The sequence below is a fragment of the Ranitomeya imitator genome, chromosome 2, assembly GCF_032444005.1.
Source record: "Ranitomeya imitator isolate aRanImi1 chromosome 2, aRanImi1.pri, whole genome shotgun sequence".
NCBI lineage: Eukaryota > Metazoa > Chordata > Amphibia > Anura > Dendrobatidae > Ranitomeya > Ranitomeya imitator.
Genome location: NC_091283.1, coordinates 801,242,855 through 801,260,678, shown reverse-complemented (window position 1 = coordinate 801,260,678; position 17,824 = coordinate 801,242,855). Strand labels below are relative to the sequence as shown.

At 37.8% G+C, this 17,824-nt stretch overlaps 1 protein-coding gene across 1 annotated transcript in view; it reads left to right on the top strand.

The window, feature by feature from the left end:
- The window catches only part of LOC138666835 (uncharacterized), a gene marked incomplete at its 5' end in the record, with an annotated part of 128,198 nt that overhangs the window by 88,519 nt on the left and 21,855 nt on the right, over positions 1–17,824 (top strand). The window contains 10 exon segments of the mRNA XM_069755012.1: positions 844–1,161; positions 1,223–1,230; positions 2,912–3,215; positions 4,853–5,176; positions 6,910–7,233; positions 8,308–8,369; positions 8,902–9,199; positions 10,837–11,156; positions 14,957–15,275; positions 17,007–17,330. Coding sequence (XP_069611113.1) covers positions 844–1,161; positions 1,223–1,230; positions 2,912–3,215; positions 4,853–5,176; positions 6,910–7,233; positions 8,308–8,369; positions 8,902–9,199; positions 10,837–11,156; positions 14,957–15,275; positions 17,007–17,330 — 2,601 coding nt within the window.

Genomic DNA, 17,824 nt, shown 5'->3' with positions numbered 1-17,824 from the left:
TTTCAGGACCTTCCAGAAGGACCAATGGAATGTACTGCAGCACCTGAGCATGTGACCGAACATGTGGCCCTCGACCTCCAATGGGAGACCCTGCCCTGGGCATCCTCAGTGTGAGAAAACAAGGACTTAGTCCCAGAGAGGCTCGCTCGCCGCAGATCAGTGCAGGGTACCATAGGAAAGCCAGAAAAGGAAGTAGTGACCCTATGCACCGAATCAGCCCCAGCGAGACGCTGGGAGTGACGTATCCGCTGAGCAGAGCCCACTGCGGACGATACCGAATGGGAAACCGCAGCAGACACGGATCGAGATTCCCCCTGTGCAGCTGAGGAAACTCGACTCCTAACAGATCGTCTGCCAGAATCTACACACATTAAGTTAACATAAAGAGAAAAAATTAAAAAAGACAAACAGTCCGCCGTTCCTCTGACCTCTCCACACTAAATCCCCTCATTAAAGACCCCCCCCCGCTCAACATACAGCACCACTATCCTATCCAAAGTCCTAACAAAAGCATTAGTGGAAACACAATAATTTACTGAACTGTTCCTGAATTCTGCTGACTTTAAGGGAAAATGCTCTTAAATCCGTGCACAAATCCAAATGAGCTATGTTCGTGCCAAATTTGAGATTGCTGAAAGTTTTCCGGATAAGTCCGCTCATCACTATTTATAAAGAATTTTTTTTAACATGTATTTAGGTTTTAAACACTACAAAGGGCTGAATAGGCAGGGTATTTAGTAACAATAATACAAATGCTTTATAGGGGACCTGTCAGGTTCCCTTTAAGATAATTTATAATACATTGTTTTTAGAAATGACCATTCTCCTTTTTTTTAGGTTCAGGTTCAGACTTGTCAATAAGACTGGTAAATGGCAATGGTCAATGTAACGGTCGTGTAGAAATCCTCTATAATGGAGCATGGGGAACTGTGTGTGATGATTATTGGGATATTAATGCTGCACAAGTTGTATGCCGTCAGTTAAATTGTGGCCAAGCTCTTGCATTTAATGGCAGTGCTGCATTTGGCCAAGGACAAGGAGTAATTGTATTGGATGATGTGCAATGCACCGGCAATGAACAACACGTATGGGACTGTCTACACCAACCATTTACAGTGCATAACTGTGGACATAATGAAGATGCTGGAGTCGTCTGCTCAGGTATATTTTCGAAATTATGAAATCATATACAATCATCAGATATCATATGCTGTTTGCATAGATGTTCAAGTAATCCACATTTCATATTTTCTACTACTAAGGGAAACTCAAACAATAAATAGTTTTTATAAGAAAATCTTAAAGGACTGGAGGTACTTTGGTTCCTTCCCCATTAAGTCCAAAACGTTAAGAGGTTTTATGTGGTAGTAGGATGCCTTTGTGAAGTCATTGACACAACAATAATAAGATGCTGATGGGTTTCTGTTACAGGGCTTTATTCCACATATTAATTATTAATGTAATGTTTGACTAACAATAACCAATATTTGGTTAATATTAGATTAGGAAATGTGTCCTCCTGCCTGCACCAGAATATTAGCACAAACTATTTAGATTAGAAAATGTGGCCTCCTATTAGCACAAACGATATAGATTAGGAAATGTGGTCTTCTGCCTGCACCAGAATATTCGCATAAACTATTTAGATTGGGAAATGTGGCCTCCTGCGTACACCACAATAATAGAGCAGAAGATTTATTGTGTCTGGAATAAACTGTTGTCAGAAAGGATTCAGATTAAAAAATGTAGGCTGGTGTCTGGACCACACTATTAGCTAAAAGGATTTAGATTCTGAAATGTGATGACAAGCCTGCAAGACAGTATTAGCACAAATAATTTAGATAAAGAAATGTGACCTCCTTTCTGCACCACAAAATCTTAGCCCAAACAAGTTTGATTAGGAAATGTGACATCCTGCTGGCACCACAATATTAGCCCAAAAGATCATGATTGGGAAATGTGGCTTTCTGCCTGCACCACAATATTAGCCCAAACTATTTTCATTAGGAAATCTGGCCTCCTGCCTACACCACAATGTTAGTGCAAACAATTTTGAATAGGAAATGTAGCCTCCTTCCTGCACCAAAATATTAATCCAATTAATTGTGATTAGGAAATGTGGCACCCTGCCTGCACCACACTATTAGCACAATCATTTTAGATGAAGGAAGGTTGATTTTACACAGGATCCAATATAGCTGAAGAAACTGACACTAAACTGCATTTCTAACTATCTGAAAACTTGCAGCAGCCACTGTAGCAGCCTCTCTGTACTGTTACACTGACAAAATCATGCCACCAAAACAACATATCCGCTTTTTTATAAGGAGAGGGTTATGTGATTTTTGCAACCAATTGCAGAAGCCCTTGTGTCTGGACATTGTGGAAGGTATTTGTGGTGTGATTGTCTGCCAGAATCTACACACATTAAGTTAACATAAAGAGAAAAAATTAAAAAAGAAAAACAGTCCGCCATTCCTCTGACCTCTCCACACTAAATCCCCTCATTAAAGACTCCCCCGCTCAAAATACAGCACCACTATCCTAGCCAAATTCCTAACAAAAGCATTAGTGGAAACACAATCATTTACTAAACTGTTCCTGAATTCTGCTGACTTTAAGGGAAAATGCTCTTAAATCCGTGCACAAATCCAAATGAGCTATGTTCGTGCCAAATTTGAGATTGCTGAAAGTTTTTCGGATAAGTCCGCTTATCACTATTTATAAAGAATTTTTTTAACATGTATTTAGATTTTAAACACTACAAAGGGCTGAATAGGCAGGGTATTTAGTAACAATAATACAAATGCTTTATAGGGGACCTGTCAGGTTCCCTTTAAGATAATTTATAATACATTGTTTTTAGAAATGACCATTCTCCTTTTTTTTAGGTTCAGGTTCAGACTTGTCAATAAGACTGGTAAATGGCAATGGTCAATGTAACGGTCGTGTAGAAATCCTCTATAATGGAGCATGGGGAACTGTGTGTGATGATTATTGGGATATTAATGCTGCACAAGTTGTATGCCGTCAGTTAAATTGTGGCCAAGCACTTGCATTTAATGGCAGTGCTGCATTTGGCCAAGGACAAGGAGTAATTGTATTGGATGATGTGCAATGCACCGGCAATGAACAACACGTATGGGACTGTCTACACCAACCATTTACAGTGCATAACTGTGGACATAATGAAGATGCTGGAGTCGTCTGCTCAGGTATATTTTTGAAATGATGAAATCTTATACAATCATCTGATATCATATGTTGTTTGCACAGATGTTCAAGTAATCCACATTTCATATTTTCTACTACTAAGGGAAACTCAAACAATAAATAGTTTTTATAAGAAAATCTTAAAGGACTGGAGGTACTTTGGTTCCTTCCCCATTAAGTCCAAAATGTTAAGAGGTTCTATGTGGTAGTAGGATGCCTTTGTGAAGTCATTGACACAACAATAATAAGATGCTGATGGGTTTCTGTTACAGGGCTTTATTCCACATATTAATTATTAATGTAATGTTTGACTAACAATAACCAATATTTGGCTAATATTAGATTAGGAAATGTATCCTCCTGCCTGCACCAGAATATTAGCACAAACTATTTAGATTAGTTAATGTGGTCTCCTGCGTACACCACAATAATAGAGCAGAAGATTTAGTGTGTCTGGAATAAACTGTTGTCAGAAAGGATTCAGATTAAAAAATGTAGGCTGGTGTCTGGACCACACTATTAGCTAAAAGGATTTAGATTCTGAAATGTGATGACAAGCCTGCAAGACAGTATTAGCACAAATAATTTAGATATAGAAATGTGACCTCCTTTCTGTTCAACAAAATCTTAGCCCAAACAAGTTTGATTAGGAAATGTGACATCCTGCTGGCACCACAATATTAGCCCAAAAGATCATGATTGGGAAATGTGGCTTTCTGCCTACAGCACAATATTAGCCCAAACTATTTTCATTAGCAAATCTGGCCTCCTGCCTACACCACAATGTTAGTGCAAATGATTTTGAATAGGAAATGTAGCCTCCTTCCTGCACCAAAATATTAATCCAATTAATTGTGATTAGTAAATGTGGCACCCTGCCTGCACCACACTATTATCACAATCATTTTAGATGAAGAAAGGTTGATTTTACACAGGATCCAATATAGCTGAAGAAACTGACACTAAACTGCATTTCTAACTATCTGAAAACTTGCAGCAGCCACTGTAGCAGCCTCTCTGTATTGTGACACTGACAAAATCATGCCAACAAAACAACATATCCGCTTTTTATAAGGAGAGGGTCATGTGATTTTTGCAACCAATTATAGAAGCCCTTGTGTCTGGACATTGTGGAAGGTATTTGTTGTGTGATCGTCTGCCAGAATCTACACACATTAAGTTAACATAAAGAGAAAAAATTAAAAAAGAAAAACAGTCTGCCGTTCCTCTGACCTCTCCACACTAAATCCCCTCATTAAAGACCCCCCTGCTCAACATACAGCACCACTATCCTAACCAAAGTCCTAACAAAAGCATTAGTGGAAACCCAATCATTTACTGAACTGTTCCCAAATTCTGCTGACTTTAAGGGAAAATGCTCTTAAATCCGTGCACAAATCCAAATGAGCTATGTTCGTGCCAAATTTGAGATTGCTGAAAGTTTTCCGGATAAGTCCGCTTATCACTATTTATAAAGAATTTTTTTAACATGTATTTAGGTTTTAAACACTACAAAGGGCTGAATAGGCAGGGTATTTAGTAACAATAATACACATGCTTTATAGGGGACCTGTCAGGTTCCCTTTAAGATCATTTATAATACATTGTTTTTTGAAATGACCATTCTCCTTTTTTTTAGGTTCAGGTTCAGACTTGTCAATAAGACTGGTAAATGGCAATGGTCAATGTAACGGTCGTGTAGAAATCCTCTATAATGGAGCATGGGGAACTGTGTGTGATGATTATTGGGATATTAATGCTGCACAAGTTGTATGCCGTCAGTTAAATTGTGGCCAAGCACTTGCATTTAATGGCAGTGCTGCATTTGGCCAAGGACAAGGAGTAATTGTATTGGATGATGTGCAATGCAACGGCAATGAACAACACGTATGGGACTGTCTACACCAACAATTTACAGTGCATAACTGTGGACATAATGAAGATGCTGGAGTCGTCTGCTCAGGTATATTTTTGAAATGATGAAATCTTATACAATCATGTGATATCATATGTTGTTTGCATAGATGTTCAAGTAATCCACATTTCATATTTTCTACTACTAAGGGAAACTCAAACAATAAATAGTTTTTATAAGAAAATCTTAAAGGACTGGAGGTACTTTGGTTCCTTCCCCATTAAGTCCAAAATGTTAAGAGGTTCTATGTGGTAGTAGGATGCCTTTGTGAAGTCATTGACACAACAATAATAAGATGCTGATGGGTTTCTGTTACAGGGCTTTATTCCACATATTAATTATTAATGTAATGTTTGACTAACAATAACCAATATTTGGCTAATATTAGATTAGGAAATGTGTCCTCCTGCCTGCACCAGAATATTAGCACAAACTATTTAGATTAGAAAATGTGGCCTCCTATTAGCACAAACGATATAGATTAGGAAATGTGGTCTTCTGCCTGCACCAGAATATTCGCACAAACTATTTAGATTGGGAAATGTGGCCTCCTGCGTACACCACAAAAATAGAGCAGAAGATTTAGTGTGTCTGGAATAAACTGTTGTCAGAAAGGATTCAGATTAAAAAATGTAGGCTGGTGTCTGGACCACACTATTAGCTAAAAGGATTTAGATTCTGAAATGTGATGACAAGCCTGCAAGACAGTATTAGCACAAATAATTTAGATAAAGAAATGTGACCTCCTTTCTGCACCACAAAATCTTAGCCCAAACAAGTTTGATTAGGAAATGTGACATCCTGCTGGCACCACAATATTAGCCCAAAAGATCATGATTGGGAAATGTGGCTTTCTGCCTGCACCACAATATTAGCCCAAACTATTTTCATTAGGAAATCTGGCCTCCTGCCTACGCCACAATGTTAGTGCAAACGATTTTGAATAGGAAATGTAGCCTCCTTCCTGCACCAAAATATTAATCCAATTAATTGTGATTAGGAAATGTGGCGCCCTGCCTTCACCACACTATTACCACAATCATTTTAGATGAAGGAAGGTTGATTTTACACAGGATCCAATATAGCTGAAGAAACTGACACTAAACTGCATTTCTAACTATCTGAAAACTTGCAGCAGCCACTGTAGCAGCCTCTCTGTACTGTTACACTGACAAAATCATGCCACCAAAAACACATATCCGCTTTTTTATAAGGAGAGGGTCATGTGATTTTTGCAACCAATTACAGAAGCCCTTGTGTCTGGACATTGTGGAAGGTATTTGTGGTGTGATCGTCTGCCAGAATCTACACACATTAAGTTAACATAAAGAGAAAAAATTAAAAAAGAAAAACAGTCCGCCGTTCCTCTGACCTCTCCACACTAAATCCCCTCATTAAAGACCCCCCCCCGCTCAACATACAGCACCACTATCCTATCCAAAGTCCTAACAAAAGCATTAGTGGAAACACAATCATTTACTGAACTGTTCCTGAATTCTGCCGACTTTAAGGGAAAATGCTCTTAAATCCGTGCACAAATCCAAATGAGCTATGTTCGTGCCAAATTTGAGATTGCTGAAAGTTTTCCGGATAAGTCCGCTCATCACTATTTATAAAGAATTTTTTTTAACATGTATTTAGGTTTTAAACACTACAAAGGGCTGAATAGGCAAGGTATTTAGTAACAATAATACAAATGCTTTATAGGGGACCTGTCAGGTTCCCTTTAAGATAATTTATAATACATTGTTTTTAGAAATGACCATTCTCCTTTTTTTTAGGTTCAGGTTCAGACTTGTCAATAAGACTGGTAAATGGCAATGGTCAATGTAACGGTCGTGTAGAAATCCTCTATAATGGAGCATGGGGAACTGTGTGTGATGATTATTGGGATATTAATGCTGCACAAGTTGTATGCCATCAGTTAAATTGTGGCCAAGCTCTTGCATTTAATGGCAGTGCTGCATTTGGCCAAGGACAAGGAGTAATTGTATTGGATGATGTGCAATGCACCGGCAATGAACAACACGTATGGGACTGTCTACACCAACCATTTACAGTGCATAACTGTGGACATAATGAAGATGCTGGAGTCGTCTGCTCAGGTATATTTTCGAAATTATGAAATCATATACAATCATCAGATATCATATGCTGTTTGCATAGATGTTCAAGTAATCCACATTTCATATTTTCTACTACTAAGGGAAACTCAAACAATAAATAGTTTTTATAAGAAAATCTTAAAGGACTGGAGGTACTTTGGTTCCTTCCCCATTAAGTCCAAAATGTTAAGAGGTTCTATGTGGTAGTAGGATGCCTTTGTGAAGTCATTGACACAACAATAATAAGATGCTGATGGGTTTCTGTTACAGGGCTTTATTCCACATATTAATTATTAATGTAATGTTTGACTAACAATAACCAATATTTGGCTAATATTAGATTAGGAAATGTGTCCTCCTGCCTGCACCAGAATATTCGCACAAACTATTTAGATTAGGAAATGTGGCCTCCTGCGTACACCACAATAATAGAGCAGAAGATTTATTGTGTCTGGAATAAACTGTTGTCAGAAAGGATTCAGATTAAAAAATGTAGGCTGGTGTCTGGACCACACTATTAGCTAAAAGGATTTAGATTCTGAAATGTGATGACAAGCCTGCAAGACAGTATTAGCACAAATAATTTAGATAAAGAAATGTGACCTCCTTTCTGCACCACAAAATCTTAGCCCAAACAAGTTTGATTAGGAAATGTGACATCCTGCTGGCACCACAATATTAGCCCAAAAGATCATGATTGGGAAATGTGGCTTTCTGCCTGCACCACAATATTAGCCCAAACTATTTTCATTAGGAAATCTGGCCTCCTGCCTACGCCACAATGTTAGTGCAAACGATTTTGAATAGGAAATGTAGCCTCCTTCCTGCACCAAAATATTAATCCAATTAATTGTGATTAGGAAATGTGGCACCCTGCCTGCACCGCACTATTAGCACAATCATTTTAGATGAAGAAAGGTTGATTTTATACAGGATCCAATATAGCTGAAGAAACTGACACTAAACTGCATTTCTAACTATCTGAAAACTTGCAGCAGCCACTGTAGCAGCCTCTCTGTACTGTTACACTGACAAAATCATGCCACCAAAAACACATATCCGCTTTTTTATAAGGAGAGGGTCATGTGATTTTTGCAACCAATTACAGAAGCCCTTGTGTCTGGACATTGTGGAAGGTATTTGTGGTGTGATCGTCTGCCAGAATCTACACACATTAAGTTAACATAAAGAGAAAAAATTAGAAAAGAAAAACAGTCCGCCGTTCCTCTGACCTCTCCACACTAAATCCCCTCATTAAAGACCCCCCCCCCCGCTCAACATACAGCACCACTATCCTATCCAAAGTCCTAACAAAAGCATTAGTGGAAACACAATAATTTACTGAACTGTTCCTGAATTCTGCTGACTTTAAGGGAAAATGCTCTTAAATCCGTGCACAAATCCAAATGAGCTATGTTCGTGCCAAATTTGAGATTGCTGAAAGTTTTCCGGATAAGTCCGCTCATCACTATTTATAAAGAATTTTTTTAACATGTATTTAGGTTTTAAACACTACAAAGGGCTGAATAGGCAGGGTATTTAGTAACAATAATACAAATGCTTTATAGGGGACCTGTCAGGTTCCCTTTAAGATAATTTATAATACATTGTTTTTAGAAATGACCATTCTCCTTTTTTTTAGGTTCAGGTTCAGACTTGTCAATAAGACTGGTAAATGGCAATGGTCAATGTAACGGTCGTGTAGAAATCCTCTATAATGGAGCATGGGGAACTGTGTGTGATGATTATTGGGATATTAATGCTGCACAAGTTGTATGCCGTCAGTTAAATTGTGGCCAAGCTCTTGCATTTAATGGCAGTGCTGCATTTGGCCAAGGACAAGGAGTAATTGTATTGGATGATGTGCAATGCACCGGCAATGAACAACACGTATGGGACTGTCTACACCAACCATTTACAGTGCATAACTGTGGACATAATGAAGATGCTGGAGTCGTCTGCTCAGGTATATTTTCGAAATTATGAAATCATATACAATCATCAGATATCATATGCTGTTTGCATAGATGTTCAAGTAATCCACATTTCATATTTTCTACTACTAAGGGAAACTCAAACAATAAATAGTTTTTATAAGAAAATCTTAAAGGACTGGAGGTACTTTGGTTCCTTCCCCATTAAGTCCAAAATGTTAAGAGGTTCTATGTGGTAGTAGGATGCCTTTGTGAAGTCATTGACACAACAATAATAAGATGCTGATGGGTTTCTGTTACAGGGCTTTATTCCACATATTAATTATTAATGTAATGTTTGACTAACAATAACCAATATTTGGCTAATATTAGATTAGGAAATGTGTCCTCCTGCCTGCACCAGAATATTAGCACAAACTATTTAGATTAGTTAATGTGGTCTCCTGCGTACACCACAATAATAGAGCAGAAGATTTAGTGTGTCTGGAATAAACTGTTGTCAGAAAGGATTCAGATTAAAAAATGTAGGCTGGTGTCTGGACCACACTATTAGCTAAAAGGATTTAGATTCTGAAATGTGATGACAAGCCTGCAAGACAGTATTAGCACAAATAATTTAGATATAGAAATGTGACCTCCTTTCTGTTCAACAAAATCTTAGCCCAAACAAGTTTGATTAGGAAATGTGACATCCTGCTGGCACCACAATATTAGCCCAAAAGATCATGATTGGGAAATGTGGCTTTCTGCCTACAGCACAATATTAGCCCAAACTATTTTCATTAGCAAATCTGGCCTCCTGCCTACACCACAATGTTAGTGCAAACGATTTTAAATAGGAAATGTAGCCTCCTTCCTGCACCAAAATATTAATCCAATTAATTGTGATTAGGAAATGTGGCACCCTGCCTGCACCGCACTATTAGCACAATCATTTTAGATGAAGAAAGGTTGATTTTATACAGGATCCAATATAGCTGAAGAAACTGACACTAAACTGCATTTCTAACTCTCTGAAAACTTGCAGCAGCCACTGTAGCAGCCTCTCTGTATTGTGACACTGACAAAATCATGCCAACAAAACAACATATCCGCTTTTTATAAGGAGAGGGTCATGTGATTTTTGCAACCAATTACAGAAGCCCTTGTGTCTGGACATTGTGGAAGGTATTTGTTGTGTGATCGTCTGCCACAATCTACACACATTAAGTTAACATAAAGAGAAAAAATTAAAAAAGAAAAACAGTCTGCCGTTCCTCTGACCTCTCCACACTAAATCCCCTCATTAAAGACCCCCCTGCTCAACATACAGCACCACTATCCTAACCAAAGTCCTAACAAAAGCATTAGTGGAAACCCAATCATTTACTGAACTGTTCCTGAATTCTGCTGACTTTAAGGGAAAATGCTCTTAAATCCGTGCACAAATCCAAATGAGCTATGTTTGTGCCAAATTTGAGATTGCTGAAAGTTTTCCGGATAAGTCCGCTTATCACTATTTATAAAGAATTTTTTTAACATGTATTTAGGTTTTAAACACTACAAAGGGCTGAATAGGCAGGGTATTTAGTAACAATAATACAAATGCTTTATAGGGGACCTGTCAGGTTCCCTTTAAGATAATTTATAATACATTGTTTTTTGAAATGACCATTCTCCTTTTTTTTAGGTTCAGGTTCAGACTTGTCAATAAGACTGGTAAATGGCAATGGTCAATGTAACGGTCGTGTAGAAATCCTCTATAATGGAGCATGGGGAACTGTGTGTGATGATTATTGGGATATTAATGCTGCACAAGTTGTATGCCGTCAGTTAAATTGTGGCCAAGCACTTGCATTTAATGGCAGTGCTGCATTTGGCCAAGGACAAGGAGTAATTGTATTGGATGATGTGCAATGCACCGGCAATGAACAACACGTATGGGACTGTCTACACCAACCATTTACAGTGCATAACTGTGGACATAATGAAGATGCTGGAGTCGTCTGCTCAGGTATATTTTTGAAATGATGAAATCTTATACAATCATCTGATATCATATCTTGTTTGCATAGATGTTCAAGTAATCCACATTTCATATTTTCTACTACTAAGGGAAACTCAAACAATAAATAGTTTTTATAAGAAAATCTTAAAGGACTGGAGGTACTTTGGTTCCTTCCCCATTAAGTCCAAAATGTTAAGAGGTTCTATGTGGTAGTAGGATGCCTTTGTGAAGTCATTGACACAACAATAATAAGATGCTGATGGGTTTCTGTTACAGGGCTTTATTCCACATATTAATTATTAATGTAATGTTTGACTAACAATAACCAATATTTGGTTAATATTAGATTAGGAAATGTGTCCTCCTGCCTGCACCAGAATATTAGCACAAACTATTTAGATTAGAAAATGTGGCCTCCTATTAGCACAAACGATATAGATTAGGAAATGTGGTCTTCTGCCTGCACCAGAATATTCGCACAAACTATTTAGATTAGGAAATGTGGCCTCCTGCGTACACCACAATAATAGAGCAGAAGATTTATTGTGTCTGGAATAAACTGTTGTCAGAAAGGATTCAGATTAAAAAATGTAGGCTGGTGTCTGGACCACACTATTAGCTAAAAGGATTTAGATTCTGAAATGTGATGACAAGCCTGCAAGACAGTATTAGCACAAATAATTTAGATAAAGAAATGTGACCTCCTTTCTGCACCACAAAATCTTAGCCCAAACAAGTTTGATTAGGAAATGTGACATCCTGCTGGCACCACAATATTAGCCCAAAAGATCATGATTGGGAAATGTGGCTTTCTGCCTGCACCACAATATTAGCCCAAACTATTTTCATTAGGAAATCTGGCCTCCTGCCTACGCCACAATGTTAGTGCAAACGATTTTGAATAGGAAATGTAGCCTCCTTCCTGCACCAAAATATTAATCCAATTAATTGTGATTAGGAAATGTGGCGCCCTGCCTTCACCACACTATTACCACAATCATTTTAGATGAAGGAAGGTTGATTTTACACAGGATCCAATATAGCTGAAGAAACTGACACTAAACTGCATTTCTAACTATCTGAAAACTTGCAGCAGCCACTGTAGCAGCCTCTCTGTACTGTTACACTGACAAAATCATGCCACCAAAAACACATATCCGCTTTTTTATAAGGAGAGGGTCACGTGATTTTTGCAACCAATTACAGAAGCCCTTGTGTCTGGACATTGTGGAAGGTATTTGTGGTGTGATCGTCTGCCAGAATCTACACACATTAAGTTAACATAAAGAGAAAAAATTAAAAAAGAAAAACAGTCCGCCGTTCCTCTGACCTCTCCACACTAAATCCCCTCATTAAAGACCCCCCCCCCCGCTCAACATACAGCACCACTATCCTATCCAAAGTCCTAACAAAAGCATTAGTGGAAACACAATAATTTACTGAACTGTTCCTGAATTCTGCTGACTTTAAGGGAAAATGCTCTTAAATCCGTGCACAAATCCAAATGAGCTATGTTCGTGCCAAATTTGAGATTGCTGAAAGTTTTCCGGATAAGTCCGCTCATCACTATTTATAAAGAATTTTTTTAACATGTATTTAGGTTTTAAACACTACAAAGGGCTGAATAGGCAGGGTATTTAGTAACAATAATACAAATGCTTTATAGGGGACCTGTCAGGTTCCCTTTAAGATAATTTATAATACATTGTTTTTAGAAATGACCATTCTCCTTTTTTTTAGGTTCAGGTTCAGACTTGTCAATAAGACTGGTAAATGGCAATGGTCAATGTAACGGTCGTGTAGAAATCCTCTATAATGGAGCATGGGGAACTGTGTGTGATGATTATTGGGATATTAATGCTGCACAAGTTGTATGCCGTCAGTTAAATTGTGGCCAAGCTCTTGCATTTAATGGCAGTGCTGCATTTGGCCAAGGACAAGGAGTAATTGTATTGGATGATGTGCAATGCACCGGCAATGAACAACACGTATGGGACTGTGTACACCAACCATTTACAGTGCATAACTGTGGACATAATGAAGATGCTGGAGTCGCCTGCTCAGGTATATTTTTGAAATGATGAAATCTTATACAATCATCTGATATCATATGTTGTTTGCATAGATGTTCAAGTAATCCACATTTCATATTTTCTACTACTAAGGGAAACTCAAACAATAAATAGTTTTTATAAGAAAATCTTAAAGGACTGGAGGTACTTTGGTTCCTTCCCCATTAAGTCCAAAATGTTAAGAGGTTCTATGTGGTAGTAGGATGCCTTTGTGAAGTCATTGACACAACAATAATAAGATGCTGATGGGTTTCTGTTACAGGGCTTTATTCCACATATTAATTATTAATGTAATGTTTGACTAACAATAACCAATATTTGGTTAATATTAGATTAGGAAATGTGTCCTCCTGCCTGCACCAGAATATTAGCACAAACTATTTAGATTAGAAAATGTGGCCTCCTATTAGCACAAACGATATAGATTAGGAAATGTGGTCTTCTGCCTGCACCAGAATATTCGCACAAACTATTTAGATTAGGAAATGTGGCCTCCTGCGTACACCACAATAATAGAGCAGAAGATTTATTGTGTCTGGAATAAACTGTTGTCAGAAAGGATTCAGATTAAAAAATGTAGGCTGGTGTCTGGACCACACTATTAGCTAAAAGGATTTAGATTCTGAAATGTGATGACAAGCCTGCAAGACAGTATTAGCACAAATAATTTAGATAAAGAAATGTGACCTCCTTTCTGCACCACAAAATCTTAGCCCAAACAAGTTTGATTAGGAAATGTGACATCCTGCTGGCACCACAATATTAGCCCAAAAGATCATGATTGGGAAATGTGGATTTCTGCCTGCACCACAATATTAGCCCAAACTATTTTCATTAGGAAATCTGGCCTCCTGCCTACGCCACAATGTTAGTGCAAACGATTTTGAATAGGAAATGTAGCCTCCTTCCTGCACCAAAATATTAATCCAATTAATTGTGATTAGGAAATGTGGCGCCCTGCCTTCACCACACTATTACCACAATCATTTTAGATGAAGGAAGGTTGATTTTACACAGGATCCAATATAGCTGAAGAAACTGACACTAAACTGCATTTCTAACTATCTGAAAACTTGCAGCAGCCACTGTAGCAGCCTCTCTGTACTGTTACACTGACAAAATCATGCCACCAAAAACACATATCCGCATTTTTATAAGGAGAGGGTCATGTGATTTTTGCAATCAATTACAGAAGCCCTTGTGTCTGGACATTGTGGAAGGTATTTGTGGTGTGATCGTCTGCCAGAATCTACACACATTAAGTTAACATAAAGAGAAAAAATTAAAAAAGAAAAACAGTCCGCCGTTCCTCTGACCTCTCCACACTAAATCCCCTCATTAAAGACCCCCCCCCCCGCTCAACATACAGCACCACTATCCTATCCAAAGTCCTAACAAAAGCATTAGTGGAAACACAATCATTTACTGAACTGTTCCTGAATTCTGCTGACTTTAAGGGAAAATGCTCTTAAATCCGTGCACAAATCCAAATGAGCTATGTTCGTGCCAAATTTGAGATTGCTGAAAGTTTTCCGGAAAAGTCCGCTCATCACTATTTATAAAGAATTTTTTTAACATGTATTTAGGTTTTAAACACTACAAAGGGCTGAATAGGCAGGGTATTTAGTAACAATAATACAAATGCTTTATAGGGGACCTGTCAGGTTCCCTTTAAGATAATTTATAATACATTGTTTTTAGAAATGACCATTCTCCTTTTTTTAGGTTCAGGTTCAGACTTGTCAATAAGACTGGTAAATGGCAATGGTCAATGTAACGGTCGTGTAGAAATCCTCTATAATGGAGCATGGGGAACTGTGTGTGATGATTATTGGGATATTAATGCTGCACAAGTTGTATGCCGTCAGTTAAATTGTGGCCAAGCTCTTGCATTTAATGGCAGTGCTGCATTTGGCCAAGGACAAGGAGTAATTGTATTGGATGATGTGCAATGCACCGGCAATGAACAACACGTATGGGACTGTCTACACCAACCATTTACAGTGCATAACTGTGGACATAATGAAGATGCTGGAGTCGTCTGCTCAGGTATATTTTCGAAATTATGAAATCATATACAATCATCAGATATCATATGCTGTTTGCATAGATGTTCAAGTAATCTACATTTCATATTTTCTACTACTAAGGGAAACTCAAACAATAAATAGTTTTTATAAGAAAATCTTAAAGGACTGGAGGTACTTTGGTTCCTTCCCCATTAAGTCCAAAACGTTAAGAGGTTTTATGTGGTAGTAGGATGCCTTTGTGAAGTCATTGACACAACAATAATAACATGCTGATGGGTTTCTGTTACAGGGCTTTATTCCACATATTAATTATTAATGTAATGTTTGACTAACAATAACCAATATTTGGTTAATATTAGATTAGGAAATGTGTCCTCCTGCCTGCACCAGAATATTAGCACAAACTATTTAGATTAGAAAATGTGGCCTCCTATTAGCACAAACGATATAGATTAGGAAATGTGGTCTTCTGCCTGCACCAGAATATTCGCACAAACTATTTAGATTAGGAAATGTGGCCTCCTGCGTACACCACAATAATAGAGCAGAAGATTTATTGTGTCTGGAATAAACTGTTGTCAGAAAGGATTCAGATTAAAAAATGTAGGCTGGTGTCTGGACCACACTATTAGCTAAAAGGATTTAGATTCTGAAATGTGATGACAAGCCTGCAAGACAGTATTAGCACAAATAATTTAGATAAAGAAATGTGACCTCCTTTCTGCACCACAAAATCTTAGCCCAAACAAGTTTGATTAGGAAATGTGACATCCTGCTGGCACCACAATATTAGCCCAAAAGATCATGATTGGGAAATGTGGCTTTCTGCCTGCACCACAATATTAGCCCAAACTATTTTCATTAGGAAATCTGGCCTCCTGCCTACACCACAATGTTAGTGCAAACAATTTTGAATAGGAAATGTAGCCTCCTTCCTGCACCAAAATATTAATCCAATTAATTGTGATTAGGAAATGTGGCACCCTGCCTGCACCACACAATTAGCACAATCATTTTAGATGAAGGAAGGTTGATTTTACACAGGATCCAATATAGCTGAAGAAACTGACACTAAACTGCATTTCTAACTATCTGAAAACTTGCAGCAGCCACTGTAGCAGCCTCTCTGTACTGTTACACTGACAAAATCATGCCACCAAAAACACATATCCGCTTTTTTATAAGGAGAGGGTCATGTGATTTTTGCAACCAATTACAGAAGCCCTTGTGTCTGGACATTGTGGAAGGTATTTGTGGTGTGATCGTCTGCCAGAATCTACACACATTAAGTTAACATAAAGAGAAAAAATTAAAAAAGAAAAACAGTCCGCCGTTCCTCTGACCTCTCCACACTAAATCCCCTCATTAAAGACCCCCCCTGCTCAACATACAGCACCACTATCCTATCCAAAGTCCTAACAAAAGCATTAGTGGAAACACAATCATTTACTGAACTGTTCCTGAATTCTGCTGACTTTAAGGGAAAATGCTCTTAAATCCGTGCACAAATCCAAATGAGCTATGTTCGTGCCAAATTTGAGATTGCTGAAAGTTTTCCGGATAAGTCCGCTCATCATTATTTATAAAGAATTTTTTTAACATGTATTTAGGTTTTAAACACTACAAAGGGCTGAATAGGCAGGGTATTTAGTAACAATAATACAAATGCTTTATTGGGGACCTGTCAGGTTCCCTTTAAGATAATTTATAATACATTGTTTTTAGAAATGACCATTCTCCTTTTTTTTAGGTTCAGGTTCAGACTTGTCAATAAGACTGGTAAATGGCAATGGTCAATGTAACGGTCGTGTAGAAATCCTCTATAATGGAGCATGGGGAACTGTGTGTGATGATTATTGGGATATTAATGCTGCACAAGTTGTATGCCGTCAGTTAAATTGTGGCCAAGCTCTTGCATTTAATGGCAGTGCTGCATTTGGCCAAGGACAAGGAGTAATTGTATTGGATGATGTGCAATGCACCGGCAATGAACAACACGTATGGGACTGTCTACACCAACCATTTACAGTGCATAACTGTGGACATAATGAAGATGCTGGAGTCGTCTGCTCAGGTATATTTTTGAAATGATGAAATCTTATACAATCATCTGATATCATATGTTGTTTGCATAGATGTTCAAGTAATCCACATTTCATATTTTCTACTACTAAGGGAAACTCAAACAATAAGTAGTTTTTATAAGAAAATCTTAAAGGACTGGAGGTACTTTGGTTCCTTCCCCATTAAGTCCAAAATGTTAAGAGGTTCTATGTGGTAGTAGGATGCCTTTGTGAAGTCATTGACACAACAATAATAAGATGCTGATGGGTTTCTGTTACAGGGCTTTATTCCACATATTAATTATTAATGTAATGTTTGACTAACAATAACCAATATTTGGTTAATATTAGATTAGGAAATGTGTCCTCCTGCCTGCACCAGAATATTAGCACAAACTATTTAGATTAGAAAATGTGGCCTCCTATTAGCACAAACGATATAGATTAGGAAATGTGGTCTTCTGCCTGCACCAGAATATTCGCACAAACTATTTAGATTAGGAAA